Below are 27036 nucleotides of genomic sequence, written 5' to 3'. Positions count from 1 at the left end.
ACGCATTAATCTAACTTCACAATTAAATATGCAATGTTTCCTCGCTCAAAGATCTAAACGAAATAGATTCATTTCTTTACTAACATTTTTTAAATACATCCATCCACTAAATGTAATCTAATGAAACAAACGCTTCATTGTTCTTCATTATTTTCCAAAACTATGCTACACTAAGCACAGCTTACCTTTCGCAATAAAGATTGTTAAATATTAACAAAATTGAATCTTTTAAGTTCATTTGATACAATTTTATTAATGCTTTAAAACGCAGTTTTTTAATAAAAAAAAAATTTCCGTTCAAAAATCATCATGCGCATTTTAGCTGCATGTAGCTTTGTTATGATTTCTATGCGCATTTTTATCAGAGTATTTGGTAACGGTTTACATTTTCCTAAGGTAAAAAAATGCAACAGCTAACGGTACTCACATTCAAAAACATTTTCTTTGGTTCATCAAAATCCGCTCTCAACTGAAGCAACCACGGCGCAAAAATCATCATCAGATAAAAATAAATATTCCTTCATGGAAAAGATATTTCAAGTATTTGAGTGTTGAATGTATCACTGCCATGGATTTTTCTTCGTGCTTCCATCTCTTCTTGCACCAGACAAAGGCTTTGAAGTCTGCAAAGGTTGAATCAAAGACATTGGTGATGATTAGAATATGATCTGATCAACCTGCATAATTTACAGGTAGGTTTCGTGTTATTGTTGGTCATACAGGTTTAGGCTTCTTTGTCTTCCCCTTCATTCTATTCTTTGGTGGCTTCAGCTTGTAGATTCGAACCATCCAGTGATGTGTAGTGAACACCTGTTTAAGTCCATAAAATATATGACTCGTTTAAACATATGCTGAGTATTATTATCCTCGCTTGTAGAATTCAAACAAACACAAAAGGCAAACTTGGATAATTGGATTTATGAGTTTTTGAGTGTGTGTGTGTGCACGCACATGTTTTTAGGGTATGCATGAATGGGAATAGTGTAAATGAGTGAGTAGAATTTGGTCAAATTAGGGTTGAGCTTGATTTTGAATAATTAATTGATGTAGACAAAGGGGGGTCAAATCAAACCCAAAAAAATTGATTTTTGACTTCTCCAGCTCATTAATGTCAAGCGGAAGGTTAGCTCATTATGAGCTGATTTTTAGTTCATTTATGGAGCTAAAAATTAGCTCATTATTTATTTGATCTTGTCTACTCTCCTTCCCCCCTTTGTCTATTTGTTTATCGTGCTTGGCTCTTGGGTTCCCGTGCCATGGCTCCTTGGTTCTCACGGTGGCTGTTGGTTTTCCGAGCTTGGGGGGTTTTCCCGTGGCTTTGGCGCCTTGGTTTCGTGCGGCCTCCTTGGCTCCCGCGGTTGCTCCTTCGGTTCCTGGCTGGGCTGTTTCCCGTGAATGAATGGGGGCTTTTCCGTGGCTTTTGTGCTTCGTTTCCGGGAAGTGACTGTTGGCTTTTCATATTCCATATTTAAATAAGCTTAAATTAATGTTATGTGGCCGTTTGTATTCCCCCTTTCATACCTATAAATATGAGGGGTTATATAATGTTTTGGTTATGTTATGTGATGTGATTTTTGGAAATGTAAACCTGCGGGTTTCATGGAAAAGCTTGCGAGCTTTGTCCGTCTTCTTTCTCATCCCTTCCGGAAATCTTGCGAGCTCTTTCCAACCTTTCGTCTTGGCTTCTAACATCTTTCTTCTCTCGGCAAGTGCCACTCCAACTGTATCCCTCTTCTCTAAGTGAAGCAATTTTAGGGTGTCTTGTTTGAGTCAAGTTTGTTTGAGTCAAAGTTTGTAAGTCTTTCAATTTTATAATATTAAAGTTTGTTTTAGCATTTTATGTCTTTAATTTGTATATAGGAAGGTTGTTCTTTTTGTGATAAAAAAATATAGGGTCCCCTATATTTTTTGACCGCATCATTAATCGGGTTCAAATTCTATTTTAATTTTACGATTTTTAATAAGTTTATGAGCTGGTTTATTTATTATAAAAGAGAGATGATTGAGATTCAAGTAATTATTATAATTTCATCATAAAAAATGAAAATTAAAAGATAAATAAATACTAAATAATCAGTTGATAAGGAAGAGAGAGAATTATTAAAACTTTTAATAACGACATACTTAAAATATTGCAACAACAACAACATCAGTCTTTGTCCCACTACGTGGGGTCGGCTACATGAATTCTAAAATTAAATTCTCGTTTAAATCTAATAAAAAAGGTCATTTCTAATATTTTATAACCAAGTCTTTTAGGTTTACCTATGTCTTTCTTAATATAAGTCAAATCTAATACCTCTACTTTCCTAACCGGGTCATCAGAAGGCCACCGTTTTATGTGACCAAACCATCTAAGGCGACATACTTAAAATATTCAATTCTAAAATATTTTTAGTGTATTTTAAAAAAATATTTTCTTACAGAAGCCAGCTCATAAACTGATGAGTCAAATCAGGGTTGACTCATATTTGACATTGAGCTGAATTCGAGATGGCTATCGAGCCAGCTGCATGCAGTAAAATCTCTAATGGAAAGGTGTAATAGAACTTACCTCTTCAAAATGGGATAACTTGAAATGCTTCTTTCCTATTTCTGTCCTCCTTACTCTATCAAAGCCTTTACCATCCGTTTCAACAAATCTACAAAGAAAACAAATAACAGTAAGACAAAGACTGTCAAGAACCAATGAATTATACTGAATTATAAGCCCAAATTCTAAGGATGCACAACCTGTAATATGATAACTTGTACATAAGGCAATTCAACATTGTTGGAGTGGCCTGGGCGTCGATACGATACTGACCATCCCTCTATAACAGGCAAGTTAACAGACATACCGTACTTCCAGATTCAGCAAGAGTAAATTGAATATGAAGATGGAATTTTCAGTCAATAATACAAATCAGGAACATAATAACTCACTAGATAATCAGGTTCTTTAATATGTGGAAAAACGCCTCCACCAATGCGAACCATCCAGAGGAACTTATTGATGTCATCACTTGGATAGCCAACAAGACCTGGTTACAAAAGAAAACAAAATTAGGGTTAAGAATATACTAAACTACCGACTCAAAAGTTGCAGAAGGCCTTTACCTCCAAAGACTACAAGAACATATTTCACATCCAAGGAATTAAAAATCTCCCAGGCTGGCTTCTCTGGGGAAGACATGGCTGTACCGACAGTAGCTATATGAGTGTTATTCCAGGTATTATTATCAACAATAACAGTCCGGTTGGCCATTGCAGTTGTTTGATAACCATAATCCCACCAAGATGCCACCTGCAAATAGTAATGCATGAAGATTATAGATATATGTTTTCACATGGTAGTATGAAGTAACAGAGAAATAATTTCATTTGATAATTTCCGTGCAAGTAAGAAAGATGGTCCTGAATTCTGGAGAAAAAACTTCTGAATTTCATGCAACCAAAAATATATTTTTACACCATCGTTCAGTCTATATATTTTGAAAAGAGGCGACTTTGGGGGAATAAGTACAATATGTTCATGACATGTTTAATGAACTCAGACTAGAACAAGGATTAAAGAGAAAGATAGAGAGAGGAGAGAGGAAGATTGATCAATAACGAGCTATTATTGCTCACCTTATCATCAGCTTCAGTATTATGTCGCAACCATGCATAGGCTTCACGAAAATCATCGAACACATGCAATCCATCATGTGAGCGAGATGTAAGAACAATTGAAGGTGCAGAATAAGCTTCTGCAGCTGCCCATACACAATGAATCTGAACAGATAAAATAAATGAATTAATTAGGAAACTAAATGAGGAAATATAAATACAAAATGCAATATTAACAATTCCAATTGAGAAATTTTCATTACATAGCTTTTTTATTTTTTAAATGTTTCTTCCGTAGATAAAAAAGAACTGAGTTCAAGTTAGCATCAGACGCTATGATGCACATTTTAAGCAATCATCTTCAGCATGGTGCCAGTTAATCAAGTCTGGACATGCATGCAATAGAAACTTGGGAAGAAAATATAACAGGACGTGGAAAAGTGGACGATGAAAAGAGCATAGAGCGCCATCAGGTTGCAATCATCAAATGGAAATGCAATCAGAATAACTGGTGTTTACATTCTTCCTCCATCAGAATGAGCAATGTTGTTGAAATAAATAAAAATAAAATAAAATAAAGAACCATAGAATCAGATTACATGACAATCTAGCTTCTTGATTCAGCGGAATCACTGCTGAAATCATCTGCCTATAGAAGAAGATACGAGAAAAAAAAAATGAACTGGTTTGTACATCCGTGTCAATATTGCCAAATGGCAAAGCACTATGGTTAGCTTGGTCAGGGTGAAGCAATTAAAATAGAGGATTTGAGGATAGAAATCTGCTAAGAGAAAACTAGTGATTGAATCATTATAATGCTTACCACCAATTAGGGGTTCAAGTCATGTTTATAATATAAGCATTCAAAACTAAATTAAAAGTTGTGAGTGACGCCGGAGCTTATTCCAATGGCGGCGGAGCTCACCGGAGCTATTTCAAACTTTACGTTATGTATTGTGTTTTCTCTATTCCGCAATTACTTAGAGTTGTTTTTCGTTTAGATTCCATTCCTTTAGTGTATCCGTTTCTCTAGCCAAGCCTGTAGCCAATATTTGAATATAAATTGGACTCTACGGCTTGGAGGGAGAACAAAAGATTGATAGATTTGAAATAAGAACCGTAAGGTCTTTCTGGGTTCAAGAACCCTGTTCTGTATCCTGGTTTCGTTATTCGTTACAGGTGGTGATTGAGTTGTGTCGTTCGATTCCGTAGCACCGGTGGACATTTCTTTTTGGTTGGAATTACTTAGTTCCGGTATCAGATTGGTATCAGAGCCGGCAAGATGCCGCCTCGTCGCAATCCTCAGCGTCCGGTGCAAGAAGTGGTGATCGAAGATTTGCAAAGGGAAATACAACGATTGCAGCAAAGATTAGAAAGGTATGAGCAAAGAGAAGCTGTTGATGATCAAGGAGTAAATCCATTCTATCAGGCCACCTCCAGTGACGATGAAGGAAGGCGACGACCACGAGAACGTGTTAGAAACGCCAGGCCTGATGATGGAGGAATCAAAGTTGATTTACCTGACTTTGAGGGAAGATTAGATCCGGATGAATTCATAAACTGGATTCATACATTGGACAGGATCTTGGAGTTCAAGGAGGTAAAACCTGATCGCATCGTTAAGCTTGTAGCCATTAAGTTGAAAAAGAATGTGTCATTGTGGTGGGAGAATTTGAAACGAACAAGACTCCGGGAAGGACGTAGTAAAATTGTTAGCTGGGACAAAATGAAAAAGGAACTTCAGAGGAAGTATTTACCAGAGCAATATAAGCAAGAATTGTTCTTGAAGCTGCATCTGATCCAGCAAAACCAGATGACGGTGGAAGAATATGTAGCCGAATTTGAAGAATTGTCACTTAAATGTGATATGGTGGAACCTGTAGAAAACACAATTGCAAGATTCTTGGAAGGATTGCAGCCCGCAATTGGCAATGTGGTTCAATTATAGTCGTATTGGACATTTCATGTCGTAAATTTGGCTCTTAAAGTAGAGAAATGGCAAAAGAAAGCCAAAATAGTGCAGAATAGATGGGGGCTTAAAGGAGAAATCAAAAAGAGGACTAGCGGCAAAGATGATGCCAACTCTAGTGGCCAATCGAGAACCACAGATGCTACTCAAAGTATCAAGAAACCGATTAACGCCTCGAATTATCCAGCTAGGAAGTGTTTCAAATGCCACGGATTTGGTCACATTGCCTCCAGTTGTCCTAATAGTCGTGTCATTACACTGTTAGAAGACGAAGAAAGGGCGTGGGCTGAAGACAGAGAGGAAGAGCCGACTGGTCAAGATGTTTCGAGTTCGCCAGTTCCTACTTTTCTTCTGGCGAATGAAGGACCATTGTTAGTTGTCCAACGACTACTCAAGAATCAGAAAGAAGAGTTGTTGCAGCGACATAATCTTTTCCGAACCCGTTGTACAGTTCAAGGAAAAGTATGCCAAGTAATCGTGGATAGTGGGAGTTGCGAGAATCTGGTCTCAAGTACTATGGTAGATAAGCTTCAGTTAAAGACTGAGGAGCATCCCAACCCTTATAAGTTGGCTTGGATTCAAAAAGAAAATGTGGTAAAGGTGTCAAAACGGTGCTTGGTGAATTTTTCTATAGGAACCTACCGAGAATAGCTTTGGTGTGATGTGGTTCTGATGGACGCCTGCCACTTACTTTTGGGAAGACCATGACAATACGATCGGCAAACTATTCATGATGGTACCAAGAATACATACACTTTTAATTATGATGGTTGTCAGATGGTGTTAGTTCCGTTAGAGGAAGAACACGCACTTAAAACTACAGAAGAATTGCTGATTAGCTACTCAGTGTCGTAAGGCCTTGCAAGAGACCACCACAAGTTATATACTTGTGTTAAAAGAGGTTGTACCTTCTGCAGTAATAAGCCACCCAAGAGTTCAAGAACTTCTACAGGAATTCTGTGATGTCTTTCCTGAAGAAATTCCAGCGGGTCTGCCTCCTGCTCGAGATATCCAGCATGAAATTGAACTAGTGCCTGGTGCTATGCTTCCAAACCGGCCTCCTTACAGACTCAGACCAGATGAGTACGAGCAATTACAGCTGCAGATTGAAGAACTGCTATCCAAAGGTTTTATTAAACCCAGTGTAAGCCCTTGCGCCGTACCGGTGTTGTTGGTTCCAAAAAAAGATGGATCTTATAGGATGTGCACGGACAACAGAGCGATTAATAAAATCACTGTTCGTTACCAATTTCCGATTCCACGCATAGATGATCTTTTTGATCAATTACATGGCGCCAAAGTTTTTTCAAAAATTGACTTTAGGAGCGGATATCATCAAATCCGTTTGCGAGCGGGCGACGAGTGGAAGACCGCCTTCAAGGTGCGAGACGGACTATACGAGTGGATTGTGATGCTGTTTGGATTGTCGAATGCACCAAGCACCTTCATGCGGCTGATGAACCAAGTATTTCAACCATTTCTATGTAAGTTCGTAGTTGTTTATTTTGATGATATACTAATTTTCAGTGAAAGCCTGGAGGAACATCTACAGCATCTACGTTTAGTACTCTGCAAGCTGCGGGAGCAGAAACTGTATGCCCACATTGGGAAGTGTCAGTTCCTGGACAGCAAAATCGAATTTCTGGGTTTTGTGATTTCGGCATCAGGCATTGAAGCAGATCCTAAGAAGATTGAAACGATCGTGAACTGGCCGATTCCCCAGTCATTCACTGAAGTCAGGAGATTTCATGGGCTTGCTTCCTTTTACCGGAGATTTATCAAGAATTTCAGCTCGATAGCCACTCCAATTACCGAAATCCTGAAGTCTAAACCATTTACTTGGTCCAGTAGTACCCAAAGCAGCTTTGAACTTCTAAAGAAGGCAGTGACGGCCTCCCCTGTTCTTAGTCTACTAGATTTCAACAAAGTCTTTGAGGTAGAATGTATGCCTCCAACGTGGGAATAGGCGTAGTTTTGAGTCAAGACGGACATCCCATTGCATTCTTCAGTGAGAAATTAAATGAAGCTCGGCAAAAATATTCAACGTATGACAAAGAATTTTACGCCTTAGTCAGAGCTTTACACCATTGGAATCATTATTTGTTGGCCAAAGATTTCATTCTATACACAGATCATGAAGCTCTCCGATTCCTAAATAGCCAAAAAAAATTGAAGGGCAGGCATGCATCGTGGTCAGAATTCTTGGCAGCATTCAATTATGTGATAAAGCACAAGGCAGGGCATTTAAATCAGGCGGCTGATGCTTTGAGTCGTTGCCATCTGTTACTTAAAACCCTTCAAACTAAAGTCTTGGGAATGAAAACGTTCAAAAATATGTACTCAACTGATACAAATTTCCAATTGTTATGGAATCAATGTCTGACTCAACCTCATAAACTATTTTATATCAAGGACGGATACTTGTTTCATGGCCATTGTCTTTGTATACCCAGAGGCTCAACCAGATTAGCCATTATAACCGAATGCCATGATGGGGGTTTGATGGGGCATTTCGGAAGAGACAAAACACTGAATTTAATTCAAGAAAAATTCTATTGGCCATTGTTGTCACGATATGTTGGAAGATATGTGCAAGGATGTCGTGTGTGCCGACTAGCCAAAACCCAAGGTACTAATGCCGGACTCTACCCGCCATTGCCTGTTCCGAAGGCTCCTTGGGAGGATGTCAGCCTCGGCTTCATGTTGGGTCTGTCCCGCACTCAGCGTAACAAGGATTCGATCATGGTGGTGGTAGATCGATTATCGAAGATTGCTCATTTTATAGCCTGTCACAAGACTTTGGATGCGAGTCATATTGCAGATTTATACCTCAAAGAGATAGTCAGAATACATGGTATTCCGATGACTATTACGTCCGATAGAGACGTAAAATTCATGAGTTACTTCTGGAAGACCTTGTGGAACAAATTAGGTACTCGCCTGCAGTACAGTTCGGCTGCTCATCCGCAAACAGATGGGCAAACGGAAGTTGTCAACTGGAGTCTTGGAAATATATTAAGGTGTTTTGTTGGTAAAAATCTCAAACAGTGGGATTTAATACTAGCTCAAATTGAATTTGCTTTCAATCGGTCAGTTAATCAGTCTACCAAACGGAGTCCATTTGAGATAGTATATGGGCGAAATCCTTTAACACCATTGGACTTAATTCCTATAGTTCATCAGACCACCTATAATCCTGATGGTGAACAGAGAAGTAAAGAGATACAAAAGCTGCATCAACGGGTTCAAGACGAAATCATCAAACAGAATAAGCGGTATCGTGCCCAAGCCAATAAACACAGGAAGAAAGTGGTATATCAAGAAGGAGACTTGGTGTGGATCAGGTTAAGAAAAGAGCGTTTTCCACCTAAAGCTTTTAGCAAATTAAAGCCCCGAGCTGACGGACCTTTTCGTGTTGTCAAGAGGATCAACGATAACGCTTACCTGATAGATTTACCGGGAGAGTACAACATTTCGGCAGTGTTCAACATGGCTGATTTAACTCCCCATTGTGAGAACGAAGCTCTTACAACCATGGAAGAATGACGCCGGAGCTTATTCCAATGGCGGCAGAGCTCATCGGAGCTATTTCAAACTTTACGTTCTGTTTTTTATTTTCTCTATTCCGTAATTACTTAGAGTTGTTTTTCGTTTAGATTCCATTCCTTTAGTGTATCCGTTTCTCTAGCCAAGCCTATAGCCAATATTTGAATATAAATTAGACTCTACGGCTTGGAGGGAGAACAGAAGATTGATAGATTTGAAATAAGAACTGTAAGGTCTTTCTGGGTTCAAGAACCCTGTTCTGTATCCTGGTTTTGTTATTCGTTCCAGGTGGTGATTGAGTTGTGTCGTTCGATTCCGTAGCACCGGTGGACATTTCTTTTTGGCCGGAATTACTTAGTTCCGGTATCAGTGAGATAGCAAAATATTGTAAAGGGATAACTGCACTCCTGGATGTGCAGTGAGAAACCATCAAGATAGCACACCGGTTGCATATACTATGACAAGAACTTAAGGCAACTATGGAAGTCTTAATGTTTAAGGAATGAACTGGTTGGATAATCAGATCATATAGCCACTTAATTCTGAAACTTAAAGATTTTGCAAAACCATGGACATGCATCATCGTACTTTTAGCTGGACAACAATGCCCCTGTTGGATGCACATTTATAAATACCAGAAACAGCGCAACGATCAAGTAAACCTCAAATAAAGATGAAACACAGATTAATATTTTTAGTAAAAAAAACGACAAAAAAACATATACCAAGTGCTGGCGTTGATATGGAAGGATTTACATAACATACCACGTACAGACTACCAAGCACAACTAACAAAATAATAGCAATGGCAGATGCCTCGAGAGGCAAAGCCAGAAGCCTCTTCTCATTGTGAGATTTAACTGGTGCTTTCTCCGTATTTTCCTTGTCTTTCTTCCTGTTCTTTTTTGATGGGCGTTCCTTAACATCTTCTGTTTTATTATTGGTAGCGACCTGCTTATCTGCCTTTAAAACATCATTTTGAGCAGTAGAATTCTCATCTTTGGTATCCCCTGCCTTGAAAGTCAAATTACAGGACTTAATACAACTAGGGAAAAATTGCACCAACGTAATAATCTTCAATAAAATATGAACAAATGGAAGACAATTACTTACATTGGAAAGGGGTCCCTCTAATAATTTGACTAGCTGAAGTTTAACAGATCGTGTAAGAACATCAAAAGCTTCTGAAAGAGCAATCCCAGACAAGATGCATGCAGCTGGAGCTAATACGAGCATAAGCCGAACCTGTTGTATGATTTCAATAATTCATGGAAAAGAAGATAATAGTGAAGAAAATAAAATTAACAGGCCAATTCACTCCTATTTATAACCTCCTCACCATAACTCCAGAAAAATATACAGAAGTAACAAGATAAAGCACTACAAAAGAGCTGGCATCAGATAGCGGTAAGAAGCATGCCTGCAAAACCATGAACAAGCAAATATAGATGGTTAAAAACAATTGTCCTGATTATCATGGAAAGCATTCAAATAAACTAAAATGGTCAGTTTGTCAAGTATCAAAGAGCATAGAATAACAAGAGAGCAAGTAAGAATATGATAAGCTGATGCGTCTGTAGGAGTTAGAAAACAAATGGAATGTTTGGGTTGTGTTCTATTCAGATCAGGTTGGGAAAAATTGCTATCATCAGCTAAGTGGATGAGAAAAATCGAATTCATGCTGCAGATGAATTTGACTTTGCTTGGATTGGGATAAAAAGGCCTTCCGTTTTCTTCTGCCTGTAAAATACTATAAAGAAGGCCTAACAACCTATATTTTCTTAGATGGTACGTATACAATGCAGAGAATCCTGCTCCCATCTCATAGAGAGAGAAAACACAGAGTCATGTAACTTTTAACCATTTCTAATACCCTATAAATGATCAAATATGCTCTCAATTACAATAAAATTGATGATAACAATTATTTGGTAATTTGTTAACTATAAACCAACAATTTTTTTTTGCATGCATTCATTTGATGCATCATATTAACTGAAAGAAAGAAGGGAAGGAGGGAAGAAGAAAAGTAAAGAAGGGAAGAATGAAAGGAAAAGAAGGGAAAAGGGAGAACAAGAAGAAGAGGGGAGAACAAAAAAAAGAAAGGGGGTGAAGGAAGAAATAAAAATGAAGAAGAATCGGGGAGGAAGAAGAGAAGAGAAGAAGACCAGGGGAAGAGAAGAGAAGAGAAGAAGAAGGAAAGAATAAGACAAAGAGGATAAGGAAAAGAAGAAGAAGAAAAAGAAGAAGAAAAAGAAGAAGAAAAAGAGAGAGGAGACAGGAAGGGAGAGGAAGAAAAAAAGAAGAGAAGAAATCAAGACTTTTTGTAAGATTTCTAATTTAACATTTTATTCCACAAATTGAGTTTTGATTTGAGTTTTTTAGGATTGAAGGCTTGAATGAGGAAAAATCAATTTGAGACAGATATTGCTTGACATTAATTGATTTAGTTTCGATGTTGTAGATTAAGAACTTATTTTAAATAGAAAACAATTCTTATTTAATTGTTTACAAAAGAGAAGTGATAGAAATCAAAATATTCACCCTAAAGACAATCCTATAATTAAAGATACTCAATCTCTAATATCAGGAGTAAATCATTCTTAGGACTTACTATCAAATTCTATTATTTCATTTAATTACAAGTACTTATTTCTTCATACTAATAATTTTTAGTAGTCAAATAAATTTTTATAGGATTACTTGTCTGAGGAAATTCAAGAAAATGTTAATAAAAAATGTATAAATTATTTATTGAAGTGCATAGATGTTAAATTTTTTCATGTCATGTCGACCCAAGAAAAATTTTAAATGTTAATGATGATGATATTAAAATGAAAGAAGTCAATGAAAAGTCATATCATGTGGGATAAACTAACAAACTATGATGACCAACATAGAGAAAGCAAAAGTTCTAACAAGAAGAGCACTTATAGGGAAAAAGTTAAATTTTCAACTCTTGATCCTAGAAATTTGATACTATAACGTTCAGCCTTGAGGTCGAGTGACCACTGATAACGGTTATGTTGGATTGTCCAAACTTTATTATCAATTTTTAGAGCTGACGGGCCAGGTGATGAACAATGATATAAATGTGTACAAACTCTTAATTCATGTACAATTTGCTCACTATTAATTATTTTTAAAATAATAGTGTCAACATGCTCAGCTATGAATGTTGTCGTTGCTACGTCCCAAGCCCTGGATGAGAAATGTGGAGGGTTGCATTAGGCAGTCGACAGCCAGCGTAAAACTTATTAAATAATCATGACATGAATCCTTCGGGAGTTGAAGGTAAACTTGAATTAGGGAGGTCAATCTTAGAGTATAAAGGCTTTCATTTGAGTAGATCTAAAACTGAATATATGGAGTGTAATTTTAGTAATAATAGATCTGGTGGGAGGATTGTGACTTTGGGTGATCAAGTCTCAATAAGAGTACACATTTTAGATATATTAGGTCTATTTTTCAGAGTGATGGTGAAATAAATAGGGATTTTATTAGTAAAATTCAAGTTGGATGGTTGAAGTGGAGGAATGCATCGGGCTTTTTGTGTGATAGAAAATCCCCTCTCAAACTTAAAGAGAAAATTCTATAAGATGGTAGTGAGACATGCAATTCTTTATGGTGCAAAATATTGGCCAGTAAAAGAGAAGCATAATATTAAGTGTTGCAGAGATGAGGATGCTCAGGTGGATGAGTGGCTTTACTCTTAAAGACGAGATACGAAATGAGCATATATGTGAAAATGTTGGAGTAGCTCCAGTGGAAGATAATATTAGAGAGAATAGCCCTAGATGGTCTGGTCACATAAAACGGCGCCCTTCAGATGACTCGGTTAGGAAAGTAGATGTATTAGATTTAACTTGTATTAAGAAATATAGAGATAGACCTAAAAAGACTTGTCTAGAAAATATTAGAAATGATATTTATTTATTAGATTTAGATGAAAATTTGACTCTTAAGAGTATATAATGGAGAAAAATGATTCATGTAGCGGACCCCACATAGTGGGGTAAAGGCTTGTTGTTATTGTTGTTATTGTGGTGGTGGTGTCAACATAACTGAGTTAGTACAAGGCATTGGTTTCACGGAGTGGTCTCAAAGGTAATTGGTTATGTCCTATACATGAAAAAATAATAATAATTTCATTTTTTTTTAACATATTAGACAAAAATTTGGTAACATTTAACGAAGTAACATTCATGATTTTTATCCTTTTTCACATAATTTATTTTACAAATTACAGCTTAAGTAAGCATTTATTGCATTACATTATTAGGCCTGCGATTTGATTAATATAAAGTCGTTCTTTCTTTTCCTTATGCTTTCCATTTCAAATGTGGGGCCTTTCAATTATCAAAATTCTATGTTATTCAATATTTTTATGATTTCTAGTTTTTATCATGTGCCATTAAAAGAGAAGCATAACATTAATTAAGTGTGGCAAAGATGATAATGATCAGGTGGATGAGTGGCTTTACTCTTAGAGACAGGATATGAAATGTGCATATACATGAAAAGGTTGGAGTAGCTCTAGTGGAAGATAAGATTAGAGAGAGTCGCCTTAGATTAGATGGTTTGGTCACATAAAACGGTGGCCTTCTGATGACCTGGTTAGGAAAGTAGATGTATTAGAATTGACTTATGTTAAGAAAGGTAGAGGTAGACCTAAGAAGATTTGATTAGAAAATATTAGAAATGACCTTTCTTTATTAGATTTAAATGAAAATTTAACTTTTAACAGGACACAATGAAGAAAAAAAATCATGTATTTGACCCTATATAGTGGGATAAAGTCTTGATGTTGTTGTTGTTGTTGTCTAGTTTTTATCATGCAAATTAGTTTTGTCAACCTACTTCTAGAGAATTGATTTGCCACGAATCATAGTGTAAATGCAGGTAATATTAAAAGAATGGAGCAAACGAATATCTATCAAATAATTTAGCAGACATCTACAGCACTTACAATTATGCCAGCTGGAACTAAGAATGCCAAGATATTAATATCCATGAAATAAGAAGGCCATGTAGGTGGTTGATGTTCACTAACACTAGCAATGATGGGTATGTACTTGCTTGCATAGGTCCTGTAACACCAATAGGAAAAGCGAGATTAAGAAACAAGGCATAGATTACTATAAAAGAAGAGAATAAATATAAATTATGAATAAATCACTAAAAAAACATAAGAAAAATAACAAAGTTGAACAGTTGTTGAGAAAAAAAATCATTGAAATGAATCTTTTCTAAATGAAAACTTTTAGCGCCTATAAACCAAAGGGAAAGATAACCAGTTCAGTACAAAAGTGAGCGTAAGATGATTGACTATAAACTTTTGTTATATTAGGTAGTTACTATTTGCCTTCTACTTTATACTGTTTATCTTTAATAGTGAGTGTAAGATGATTGTCTGAAGACCATAATGCCCTGACAAGTGACAAGAAATGGAAGACACACGCCTACTTAATAAGGATTAAACAACCATTAAAAATGAATTCCATAACAGATTTGTACAGCTGAACTATAGAAAGCAACCATCATGAAATTAAACAAAAGATTCTTACGGGTCAAGCAGGCTCAAACTTCTCCCACTCCATCCTTTGGTTGGGCTGGAGGCAACGAGTGCAACAAGTATCGCAATAACTGCTATACAAACAGCACTGAAAATGGACTGATATTAGTTTTAAAAACAACAGTAATAATAAAAAATCACAGAAATACACATCATTTTTCATATTCTCAAAGAGTTACTATTTGCATGTCATTTTTATGGAATGCAAACTTTGAAAGACTAAGGAATAGTAAAAGAAAACAAATCATGGCATACTTAATTTATATAGATGCCAATATAATAATGATAGTTTTTATTCTGTAAAAAAAATGATTAGGTAAATACTGAAATGTAATAGTTTTGAAGAAAGAATAAATGATTAGCTTATATTCTATATCTTTCATATATCATATAAAAAAAGGATATAAATAAAAATAAAAATGGCAGCATAAAAGCAGATGTTTTGATGGCAATGGGTTGCTAGTTCTAAAGATCACTCCAATTCCTAAAGCATCATAACGAATGGAGACAACTAAATTTCAAGAGCTCTCAAAGTACAGTTGCAGGAATTGCTTGAGCAAACATTCATTAAATTCAGTATTTAATCATAGGGAGCGCACCAATTTTATGTGTAAAAAAGGATGATAAAAGCATGAGTTGTCATCAAATAGAGAGAGTTGAATAAAGTGGTCATAAAGAATTTTTTTTTTAACATCTCCTGAAGCTTCTTGAATTACACACATGAAGAATTAATAAAGATAACATTAGATCCACCTGCAAAGCAGCACAATTCTACCTCTCCAAGAGTGAGTTCTTTTTACAGCAGTGCAGTTAATAGAGTACATTAATCAAAATCCCAAATTCAAGATAAGACTCAAGTCCAAACAAAACCCAAATCAACTTAACCCATAAATTGTATTTATTTTATTTCTATGATCGGGCTTGTTGCGTGATAGAAAAATGCCCTTCAAACTTAAGGGAAAATTCTATAAGTTGGTGGTGAGACTTGTGATGCTTTATGGCGCAAAATGTTGGTCATTAATAGATAAACAAATATTAATTAAGTGTTGCAGAGATGATGATGCCCAAGTGGATGAGTGTCTTTAACTTAGAAATAGAATGCAAAATAAGTACACACATAAAAAGGTTAGAGTAGCTACAGTGGTAGATACGATTAGAGAGAGTCACCTTAGATGGTTTAGTCACATAAAATATTGGCCTTCCGATAATCCGGTTAGGAGAGTAGATGTATTAGATCTAGTCTATGTTAAAAAAGATAGAGATGAACCTAAAAAGAGTTGGTTAGAAGGGGTTAGAAATGATATTTGTTAATTAGATTTAATTGAAAATTTGAATATTAATAGAACACAATGAAGAAAAATGATTCATGTAACTGACCACATATAGTGGGATAAAGGCTTGATGTTATTGTTGTAGGCTTTTCTTTTATTTAAATTAGATAGGAATCATCATTTTATACAATCTTTGATTTTATTTTAGATGATAGAGTTTTAGGAATCTTATTAATTTACTTTAATTTTGTAATTTGTAACCCTTATTTTGCTAAATAAGGCTAGGAAGGATTTTGTTTTTTTGGCATTATCTATGAATTAATTGAAGATCATCCCACTTTTTGTCAAAACTGGGTCCTGTTTGTAGTATATCATAATGTAATATAAGGCTGGTTTACCTTTTTGGGTAGTTGACCAATAAGCCTTTGTGAGTTAGTTTTTGGCTTGTTTTTAATAAAAGATGACTCACTAGAATATAAGATACATCCTTCATAAAGTTACCTTCACTATAAGAAAAAAAAATTGTATATTGATCGTTCACAAGTGAATTGTAGAACCCGAAAATGATATTTTATACCTCGCACGCTTTTCAAAGCGCCGCGACTAGTTTTAAGTAAAAATTTTGAAGTTGTCGGATTTCGACATGAATAATTTTATAAAATAGAGAGTAAAATTTTGATTGTTTTGATGTATAGAACCCATATCGGATTATGAGTATTTTGAGAATTATAAATTTTGGAAGTTTCTAAATGCCAATACTACCCCTAAGTGTTTCTTAAGCCAAATCTATTTAAGTAAGGGCATTTGAGTCTTTTGGCATATCCTCTTTCTCCCTAAATGAACCAACCAGCCCTCCCCATTCATTTCGTGTGGCCCGAACCGAACGCGAGAGGAAGAAGGAGGACGCGTAGGCAGACGGGAGAGGAGAACGGGTGGCTCCGGCGGCGGATTCCGGCAGCCAATCTTGAGGAAAATCGTAGGGGAGACTAAGGGAAGGCTAAGGTATGCAAAGGAATTATTATTTCTCCACTTTTCTCAAAGATTTTTGGTTGAGAAGATTTCTAGGGTTTTGAGAAAACTTGGTTTTTTCTTTGAGAAAAGTTTAGGGAAGGGTAGTATGATGTTTCTAAACCCTAATGTATATTGTTTTTATGAAAATATGAATTTTTAAATCTAGGGTTTTATTTGATTTTGATTTTATATTAAAATGCCTTTGTAGATAAGTTTCTATTTGTGGTTAGGAAGTCTTTTTGTGAAGATAAATTCTTTTTAGAAGAAGTTTTTGCATGCCCTAATAGTTAGGGTTTTCCAAAGCTAGAGTTAGGATGAAATCCTAATTCTAGTGAAGATAGAATGGATTTAGCATGGTTTAAGTGAGGGATTTTTATAGAAAAAACCAATGCTTGATATGTTGATTAGCTACATGCTTTGCCTAGGGTTTTTCTTTTAAGGTTTGAGGGAGGAAAACTTATGCTTACACGTTATGTTTTGTCATTTGTAGTGTTTGATTTCATAAGAGGAAAAGGAGAGTAAGGATTTTGGAAATTTGCATTGTGGTGCACGGATTAAGGTAGGTGGAATGGAAGTTCTTATAAATTTAGTCAACCTTTCTTTCATTGTAATTACATATAAATGATAAATTCTTTTATGCTTATTATGAAACTCTTATGACTCTTGTTCCCTTGAAAGTTCATAGACACTTGAGGCAATTGCAAAGGTTCTTTTTATGCAAATGTATAATTCATGAATGGATCCCATGCTCATTTCTCTACTCTTACTATACATTTCTTTCCTCTTTACATGCAATAGCACACATAAGCATATCAAGCATGCATATCCCTAAGGAAACATACACTTGATTAGTTTATGAATGGTTTACCTAAAGTATCTCTTATGGTTATATATGTAATAAGTGTATGTGCATGTTGACGCAGGAGTATCACATGGTAAAGGAGGCTCTTATGAGCTATGGTAAAGGATGGTTCCTATGAACCAATGGTAAAGAAAATGGTCAAATTTTATGTACCTGATCAGTACAAGTGATACTCCTGAGACGGGTGTTATATTTACATATTAAACTATTATGAACATTTCATATTCATGTTATGCATTTGAGATTATCATGTGAGGCAAAATGTTAAAGAAAAAATGGAAATGTTATGAAGGAAAAAGCACTTGAAAGTTGAGGTAAAGGTATGCACTTCTTCTAAGCAAAAGTTTCTTTATGTTGATGTTTCTTTTGCTAAAATATCCAAGCATGATATAATTTTCTTCTTTGATTCTAAGTTTATTTGAATTCTCATTCATAACTATTGAGTTTATGACTCACCCTCGTTGTGGGAACACTTTTCAGGAGGATCTAGAAAAGGATAGATGGCAGACCAACCACCGCGCACTTACCGTCGTAGGGAGACGACGGGCGGCAGGTTCTTTTGAGTTTTGATATTTTGTATAGAAGGTTTAGAAATGATAGGTAAGAAAAAAAAAGATTTTGGATCCCCTTTTGCATTTTGTAAACTTAATGTTAAATTCATCTATTGGTGTTTTGGAATGAAAGAAGAGAAAAGTTTATGTTTGGAAATTTTGTAGTGGCTCTTTCATTATGTTTGGTACTTTTGGAGATATGTTAATTATTTATTGTGAAGTTCTTTTATCTTCATCCTGTCCGACCTCTGTTCCCGCCTCGCCCTTGCGAGCTAACCGGGCAAGGTCGTGACATGAATCATAAGATACACTCAATCATCAATGTAAGGTATGCTCTTCACAATTCTATTAAGGGAGATTTACATACATACCACTTTATTTCATGTTATTTACATATCTAACATCCAAAATATTAATATTACATACTTACCACCCATAGAACAAATTTGGGTGCATGGAATGAAATATTAAAGTTTATAGGATGACATGAATGGTACAAATGAATGACATGCGTGGTATATTTGATATTAAAGTTGTATATGAGTGGTAGGCATGTAATATTAATGTTTTGGATATTAGATATGTAAATAGCATGAAATAAAGTGGTATGTATGTAAATTTCCCTTCTATTAACTATAGTGTCAACATATATTTCATCGGCAAATCTTAATAGAATGTGCAGTATGTTCCTAAGAACATAATATATCTTCCTAAAATATTTTGTGTATTGGGGGACCTTGTGGAAATTTTTTAGGCTAATCATTGTTATCATCAAGGTGTTAACTGAGAAAAAAGAAATTATCAAAGAAATCAAATAAAAAATGACGATAAAACTAAATGGATGAATGCTAAAATGATAAAAGAATTCAAATGATTATTTTAAAGAGACTATGAAAGTGGATAGGGTTAATTTAGGTATCAGTTGAAAGCAAAAGCAGCATCAAGAAGGTAACAGGACAATCTAACAATAATAGGTGGGATAGACCAAAGTAACATGCCTAGAAGTTGAAGAAAAAAAAATGTAATTTATGGCTGCAGTGGTTTGTGTTTCTCCTATACAAAAAGAATGAAGGTTGAGAAGTTGTTAGAAAGCTGCTTTATAAATTTACATTCCAACACAGGTCACTTCTCTCCCGTGGAGACAATTTACAATAAACGTCTTTCATTAAATTTGATCTTCCTGTTACGTGGAACAAGACCACAGACACACCATGCTGAAAAAGCAACTCCAAACAAGGCCTAAAAGGCAATCCTACATCGAGCAATTAACAAAAAGGAATGGAATGAAAATTCCTACAGTTTACCCTAAATAATTGAAATGCGGCTATTATTGAAGCTGATAATGATGATGATAAACTGTTAGACAGTATATATCAAAGGTTGATAAGCAAATCACTTACATTCCAACAGTCAAAACAAGAGTTATAGCCACTTTAAACATCTTTGGTGAAAGAATCCCTTTGATAAAATAAACAAAGGCCACCACGTGAATAATAATAAAGACCTGCAAATTAATATTTCATCAAACCAATCACATTATACCAATAATCGTAAGTCTAACAAGTCTTAACACATAATAATAGAACAAATTTGAATTCATTTGATAAAATAATAAGATTAAGGTTCTAAGCAGAAAACTAAAACTTTGCTTTATCCCTAAAAACCTCATCCTTGCTTATTTTAAGCCTCATATTGTTTGTATTATTCCTCAAAACAAATCATACCAAGAAGGATGCAAAATGCTCTGAAGTCATCACTGCGTTAAAACCAACCACAGGCACCAATGCAGCTAGAAGGGTCCCCAAAACAACCTGTTTAGACAAAGTAGACAGAAATTTTTACCAAACACTAATCTCACTCTACTGATATTGATAGAGACTGGGAATTATGCAAAATGAAAATTTGATTCAGAAACAACTCACAAGAGGGGCATATGCAATGTATAATCGAGATGAGTAGCGACCAGTCACAATACATAAAAGAGCATGCATTGGAATTAGATTAATGATAAAAGTGTAGCCTCCCCAAGAACACACCTAACAAAAAGAAGCAACTTACTTACACTGTATAGTCGATAAACAAGAAAATGCAATCTGAATAATATATGAATAATATATGTTTACCATATAAAAATATGATAAAGCATTTAAGGTGGCATAAAAAAGTGATCCTGTATTCAGCGTCTGCACATGAACAGAAAACATGGTTCAAAAACATCAAGTAACATAAGATTACACTAAATTAATACCCATTTCTCATTAATATTGAAGCAATAGAATTCATGAATTCATAAGGAACCCATCCTTACCTTTATATAAAGGAAGAAGGTAAATATTAGGGCAAATATCGCTACAGCTTCATTGTCATAACTGCCAGCCACGGAACGTGATATATAGGAAGGAACCTACACGTAAAATGGAAACAAAACAAGAATAAATGTAATTTGCACACACCATTTCACTTTACTAAAATCAGATACAAAACCGAGATGAAAAAATTGTAAAAGAATAGATGATGCACCAAAAATGGATGAAAATTGCTTTTATCTTTAAATCTAGCACGTCATAAGTTGCATAATATGGTTATGCTTTGTATTACTCAAAAATAGAAACATGATAAGCGTCTTCTTGAGTTGTTATTTCTATTCCACCATGAATAAGATCGATAAACACATTAAAAACCCATTGATCCACTGGTCAAGTTAATATGTTTCCAAACATTTCCTAGGCAGCATATATATTCTGAACTAAATATTGAACCCCATGTTTCCATAAATGTTTTCAGAGGTCGTAATTCTATCAAAAACTTAAGCCAGCAACACAGCATTCCCTACACCTTTAAACTGCATCCTTCAACAGGGAATCTTAATGTTTCCATTCTTTATTTAGACCATCTTTAGTGTTTAAACTAGTGTAGCATGTTTTTATCTTCATAAAGATGCCAGTTGCACAATTGATTTACTTTTGAATAGAATATATTTATAGCAAGAAATTATGGGAAGCATGATTAATTAATATGCGACTCACTAATGAGTTTAAAGCAAAAGTGGTATTATTATGCACTTATTTTAAGTAGATGTACTCGGCACTATTTTAAATACTTAATTTACTTTAACCTACATTGGTAAAAAAACATGTCCAGCTCATCTGTGGAAGTAGATCGCCTGTAATTGCATGTGATTTTAAATACTTAATTTACTTTAACCAACATTTGTAAAAAGTCATGTCCAGCTCATCTGTGGAAGTAGATCCCCTCTAAGTGCATGTTATGGCAACCCTACAGGATGACAACATAAGCCGCATAGTGGTTGCTTACACTGCTACTTCTAATGTGATGTGCTGTTGAACCTAACATTTCTCTACATATGAGTGCTGAAATTTTTTTGAAGCATATAGATTGCCTAAGCTGGATGTTTCTATTAAGTTGCCGAACTTATATTGTTGTTGAATTTATACAGAAAGATTGTTCAATTCTTTGAGAACATTGTGCTTTTATCCTTCTCCCTTACATCTTTCACTATTGATGTTGGCGGACCCGGGGGTGGGGGGGACTAGAATTGGATAAAAGGAGAGTTGCTGGTGTTTCTTGAATTGATTTATTCATGGAAAAAAGATAATTCTCCTGCTCATTTAGAAAATCTTCTACCTATGCACCTTTAAGCTGTTTGTCTGTATGCATTTTAGCCAGCTTGAAGATTTTTTGGATTTGAGCATGATTGGTTACCGAGTTTGATTTGAACCTATTAATCTGATTGAATATGTGAGATCATGAGGGCATTTCCTATCATAAAAGAGCTGGCAAGAAAGTAAAACAACCAGCATAATTTTTTTTATTGGCAGTGGCTTCATGACCTACAAAACGAGTTTCCACAAAACCTGTTGCATGACTTGAACTCAAGCCAACTTCCAGCAAGGCTATTCTTATCAACTTACTACAAAAAAGAGCTCGCTCAGTTCAGTTAAGTTCATTTACACCCCTAAAGAAACATGATTAGACTTAAGATCATTTTTATGATCTTGCAGCTGTTTTAAAAGTAATTCAGAGACTATCAAAAATAGGCAACAATATAATTCATCAAGCACTTTCTAAATGCAAGTGTGAAGTTTCACGCATTAACTTTTTATGGATGAAAAAGACATGAAACATAACAATAGTGAGCTAAATCCAGATCCAATTTTTGAAAGTTCAATCTCATTAAATAGTATCATAAATCTCATTCATCTAGTAATATTGAATTAACATATGAAGGAACTCAACAACCCACACCGCAACTCCAATCTCTAATCCCAGTTTAAGGCTTTATGAGTTGCACAATAATGATAAAAAGGAGCACTTTCACTTACAAAAGTGATCACTGATCAGAACAAGCTAAAGTGTTAGTAGGCCCTGGAACTTCGAACTTAGATCTAAGGGGGAAAAAATGCTTAGCTGAGGATGCCTAGCACTAAAGAATACCTTATGTGTGCAGTCCTTAAGCCAAAAAGATAACAAAGCATTGAAAATACGGTAAAGCATCAAGTAGGAATATATGTTAGCCAACATCCCTATTCCAAGCATATCCTATATTCCTAAAATTTTAAGGTACTTACCAACAACCATTCTGTGGAAAGTATAACCATGTTACACAAATTGGCTAAGCAAATACCTAATTATTGAGTTTGAATATAGCATGAACTCCATGAAACAAAAAAAAAAGGAAAATAAACCAAAAACAAAAAGAGAAATTGATGATAACTAGATCAAAGCACTGGAAAGAGCACTGATATGGCACTTCAAGTAAAAGTGATGTAACAGAGGTAAAAACAAAAAGGAACATTTTCTTGTTGGAAACTGAAGGAAAGGATTTGAAATTTCAACTTAAGAAGGAAAATAAACCAAAAACAAAAAGAGAAATTGAGGATAACTAGAGCAAAGCACTGGAAAGAGCACTGATATGGCACATCAAGTAAAAGTGTTGTAACAGAGGTAAAAACAAAAAAGGAAAATTTTCTTGTTGGAAACTGGAGGAAAGAATTTGAAATTTCAACTTAAGAAGACCTCTCACTATAATTGTTATATTATAAGGGCATCATACAACTTAATCCACTCTTAAGTTTTTCTCAACTTCTCATCAGCATATCCTAAACAGTTGAGAGTAAGCTTCATGTATACTCTTCATACGTGTCCATACTAGGGTTTTCATTAGCATTAATTGGATCTTAGCTATATAATTTAACTTCCAACAAAGTTCTGTTCATATAGAAACTTCATTCTTAGACCATGAACAAAAATAATTATAGGCACATATGTCCATAACTTTTTCAATCAAAGTTCAACAAACCTACCATTTAGATAGATGTCCTCACTTCCCTTATAACTTCCCTAATGTTTTCATTTCTCATTTTCTTGGCTAGCTTGCTAGGTGAATGCTTGTATATCCCAGGCTTCTCTAGAGAAAATTTATCGATGTCTTAGAAATGAAACAATCAGCCCCATGCTTGCTGAGAAATGTTGATGACTAACACAAGATAGAAATCCAACTTTTTAGCTATGGAAGCATGGCCTGTGTGGAATAGGAGAGGTATAATTAAATGCAATAGATGAAAGAATAAGTTAATCATCTAAAGAGCATTATTGAGCAAGTCAGAATCATCATTCTAATAATTAAATAGATGAATATAACGAGTAAAATTTTATTTGATTCCCTAGCATGCATAAAGCATGATCCAATAATGTAGTTCTTTCATTAAAGACTACAATTATAGGATTTAGCCAATGAAAACTATCCATAACATTAAGTTTTTGTTCCCATCTTTAGTAGCAAAATGAATTTTCTAGAATAACTAGTGCTAAAACGCAATGTTCATTGCGCTCTTACCAGTGCTAAGAGAGTTGCTGCTGTCAATCCAGATCCAATGCCTTTAACCTCCTGCCAAAAGAACATCAATGCATCAAAAAATAGAAGAACTTACTATAAGGATAACTGCAGCTGTAACAGCAAAGAAGTTCAAAAATGTTTAAAAAAAAAAAAAAACCTTTGTCAAAAAGTATGTAGCCCAAGCTGCAAAAGCTGAGAAGACTGGAGCAGTGAAGACACAAACAGTCTCCACTGATAGAGGAATGTTAAGAGAATTAAGTATCCTGTAATGAAAAAATAATTAGTTGCATATCTAAGATTTAAGAAAATATTTGAACGTTTAACCTGGACTCCCTATCAATCCCACAAGTTTACAACATCTAAAGCATACCACCACATGGTGCCTGCTGTTAATGTTAGCCCAGGATAAACAGTTCCACCAATAACACGGCCCAGGGGATACCTAAGTAACAAGAATTCAATTGAATCAAAACAAAAATGCACTTCTTAATGATATAATACAATTATAGGACAACATTGGGCATTTAATTGGACACAATACCAGGTTCGATCATCAAACCAATTCCAGAACTCATAAATTCCATTTTTGGTAAGAAACTGAAAAACAAAAAAGCAAAGTCAGATATCACAGTGAAGGAAATGCTAATAGCAGAAAATCATTAGATGTTAAAATTTCAAGGATCAGTCACATATATGACTATATTTACATCCTAGACATTTTAGACTACACCGAGTTTTATCAGTAAATTTTCAAGCTAGCTCCTATTCACCCTTCACATAAACTATAATGATTACAATTAATGAAGAGGAACTCAACCCAGTGTTGTATGATTGGCACAAAATTGCTTTTTAGTCCATTGATCAAAAAACAATTATCCAAAGTATAAATTAGGTTACTCAAATAAATACACATTACTAAAATAATGAATTTGGTTACTCAAAGTCCGAATGAACCCTAAACCCTAACCATCAAGTTATATATTCAAACTTCTAGTAACCAAATCTATTATTTAATAACTACATTCAGCAAAAGTATAATCCATTGTTTTAGTAACTACATCCAAAACAGTAGCAACCAAGTTCACATTTTGAACTCAAAAATACTTTATGATCAAGTATAGGATTTTAGAACAATTCATCATAAAATAAATCATAATGCACCGCAGTGGACAAACTGGTGCAAGCATATGCATTCCATAATTGTTTTTCTCTCAATAAATGTCCAACTTTTTTTTTCTTTTTTTTTCAATAAATGTCCAACTTGATCTTCTCTTTGAGTTCCACATTCCAAGCACCATCATAGACTCTACACGATATTTCTGCAAACTCCTTCATCAGTGCAATTAAAATGGATTAAACGAAAATGGATTCTACCAGTAATCAGTCATTCACTTTCACTGTTGAAGAGATCATAAGTTAGGTGGATTACACCTAACACTTCGAAAAAAACACAGGCGATTGCCTCAATTTTCTCCAGATGACTCTTTTCATGGATGTTTTATTACGTCAAACCCCTCAAAGAAAGGTAAATCATTGAAACTGGCGTGATTCTCAAAGGCAAACCAAAAGTTTGAGAGGAAAGCGAGAAGGAGATAACAGTCCGACAGAAGAAAGGAGAGGTCTTCGAAAGAATCAAACCTGCGTAACTCTGTAGTTAAAATAAGGATCGAACTCATGGATCACGCTCTCGTACTTTATAACCTGAGAAATCCAGGAAGCATTACAAATCCAGATTAATAATCAAAGACACCAAGCATTTCATTGAAAGAGAAATATAAATTGGATCTGTTGCTTAATTGAAACGGCAGAAATTGGAGGACGGGCAGGCGGTCGTACTGAGAAGAGACGGATCGAGAAGGCAAGGACACCTATGAGGAGAAGAATAAAGAAACCCAAAACGCCGCCGAAGGCGTTTCTTAGGGTTCCCCCAGGTTTCGGTTCGACCGGAGCCACCATTGCTGCCCGGTGGAGCACTAATGAGAGAGATAGAGTGAAGACCGGCGGAAAAAGGGGGCCTGATCTAGCTCGTTTGAAAGTTTGTAAATCGGAGACTCGGAGACCCTGCGGCGACTGACCACTGTTTCACTAAATTACAAAGCCGCCCGGCTCTTTCGAGTACTCTACCTGATAATGAATGTAGCTAACCTTAGATCTCTTTAGGAATAAGAGAATTATGGTGTCAATAAATGACCAATTTTATTATTATTATTATTATTATTATTGCATCTTGGAGTATTCGCGGCGTTAGAGAAATATAAAGCTTAACGTCTTAATTTTGTACGAAAATCTTGCATACAATCAAATAAGAGAGATGGTGTGTAACATTTATAAGACACCAAGATTTTTACGTGAAAAACTCCTGAAAAGAGGGAAAACCCACGGGGCCAAACCCAGTATGAATGAATCCACAGGTATTGTAGTTGATTACAAATAAGGTCCTTCCTCAAGGGAAGGCCTTAGCTTGATGTCAATCTTATAGAGTACATTACATTGTGAGAATACAAAACATCACTGTTGATGTGTTTGTTTGGTCTGAAGGACTGTAGTTGGTGTGCGACGTAAGTCGGAAGGATCGTAGTCGGCGGGTAAGAGAGGTCGGAAGGACTATTGTCTGACAACGAAGGCCAGAAGGATGGCGTCAGATAGAAGTCTATCAACGGACAGAAATCCAGCATCAGGTAAATGTCTGGTGAAAGTCTGACAACATGCAGAAGTCCGGCGTTGAGTAGAGACTTGGCGACGAGCGGAGGTGCGGCGTCGGGTAGAAGTCTGATATTAGTTGGCGGCCGAGGAGAACTCCATC

The 27036-nt window shown here is 35.4% G+C and overlaps 1 protein-coding gene across 1 annotated transcript; it reads right to left on the bottom strand.

Annotated features, from left to right (window-relative positions):
• Nucleotides 1-255: 255 nt before the first annotated feature.
• LOC110109851 (dolichyl-diphosphooligosaccharide--protein glycosyltransferase subunit STT3A) lies at nucleotides 256-26346 on the bottom strand. The gene is made up of 23 exons (XM_020841056.2): nucleotides 26070-26346; nucleotides 25872-25934; nucleotides 24775-24830; nucleotides 24604-24675; nucleotides 24391-24496; nucleotides 24234-24284; nucleotides 20685-20780; nucleotides 20500-20559; nucleotides 20299-20412; nucleotides 20101-20187; nucleotides 19777-19880; nucleotides 14674-14769; nucleotides 14076-14196; nucleotides 10446-10526; nucleotides 10220-10351; nucleotides 9872-10120; nucleotides 3613-3756; nucleotides 3100-3286; nucleotides 2926-3023; nucleotides 2734-2813; nucleotides 2555-2642; nucleotides 721-810; nucleotides 256-623 (listed from the first exon to the last, which is right to left on the bottom strand). The coding sequence occupies exons 1-23, from the start codon at nucleotides 26187-26189 to the stop codon at nucleotides 561-563; spliced, it is 2358 nt and encodes a 785-aa protein (XP_020696715.1). The 5' UTR covers nucleotides 26190-26346; the 3' UTR covers nucleotides 256-560.
• Between the last annotated feature and the right edge of the window lie 690 nt (nucleotides 26347-27036).

This window comes from Dendrobium catenatum, unplaced genomic scaffold, assembly GCF_001605985.2.
Source record: "Dendrobium catenatum unplaced genomic scaffold, ASM160598v2 fragScaff_scaffold_315, whole genome shotgun sequence".
Taxonomy (NCBI): domain Eukaryota; kingdom Viridiplantae; phylum Streptophyta; class Magnoliopsida; order Asparagales; family Orchidaceae; genus Dendrobium; species Dendrobium catenatum.
Note: the sequence above shows the minus strand (reverse complement) of the source record. Positions and strands in the feature narration are given on the sequence as shown.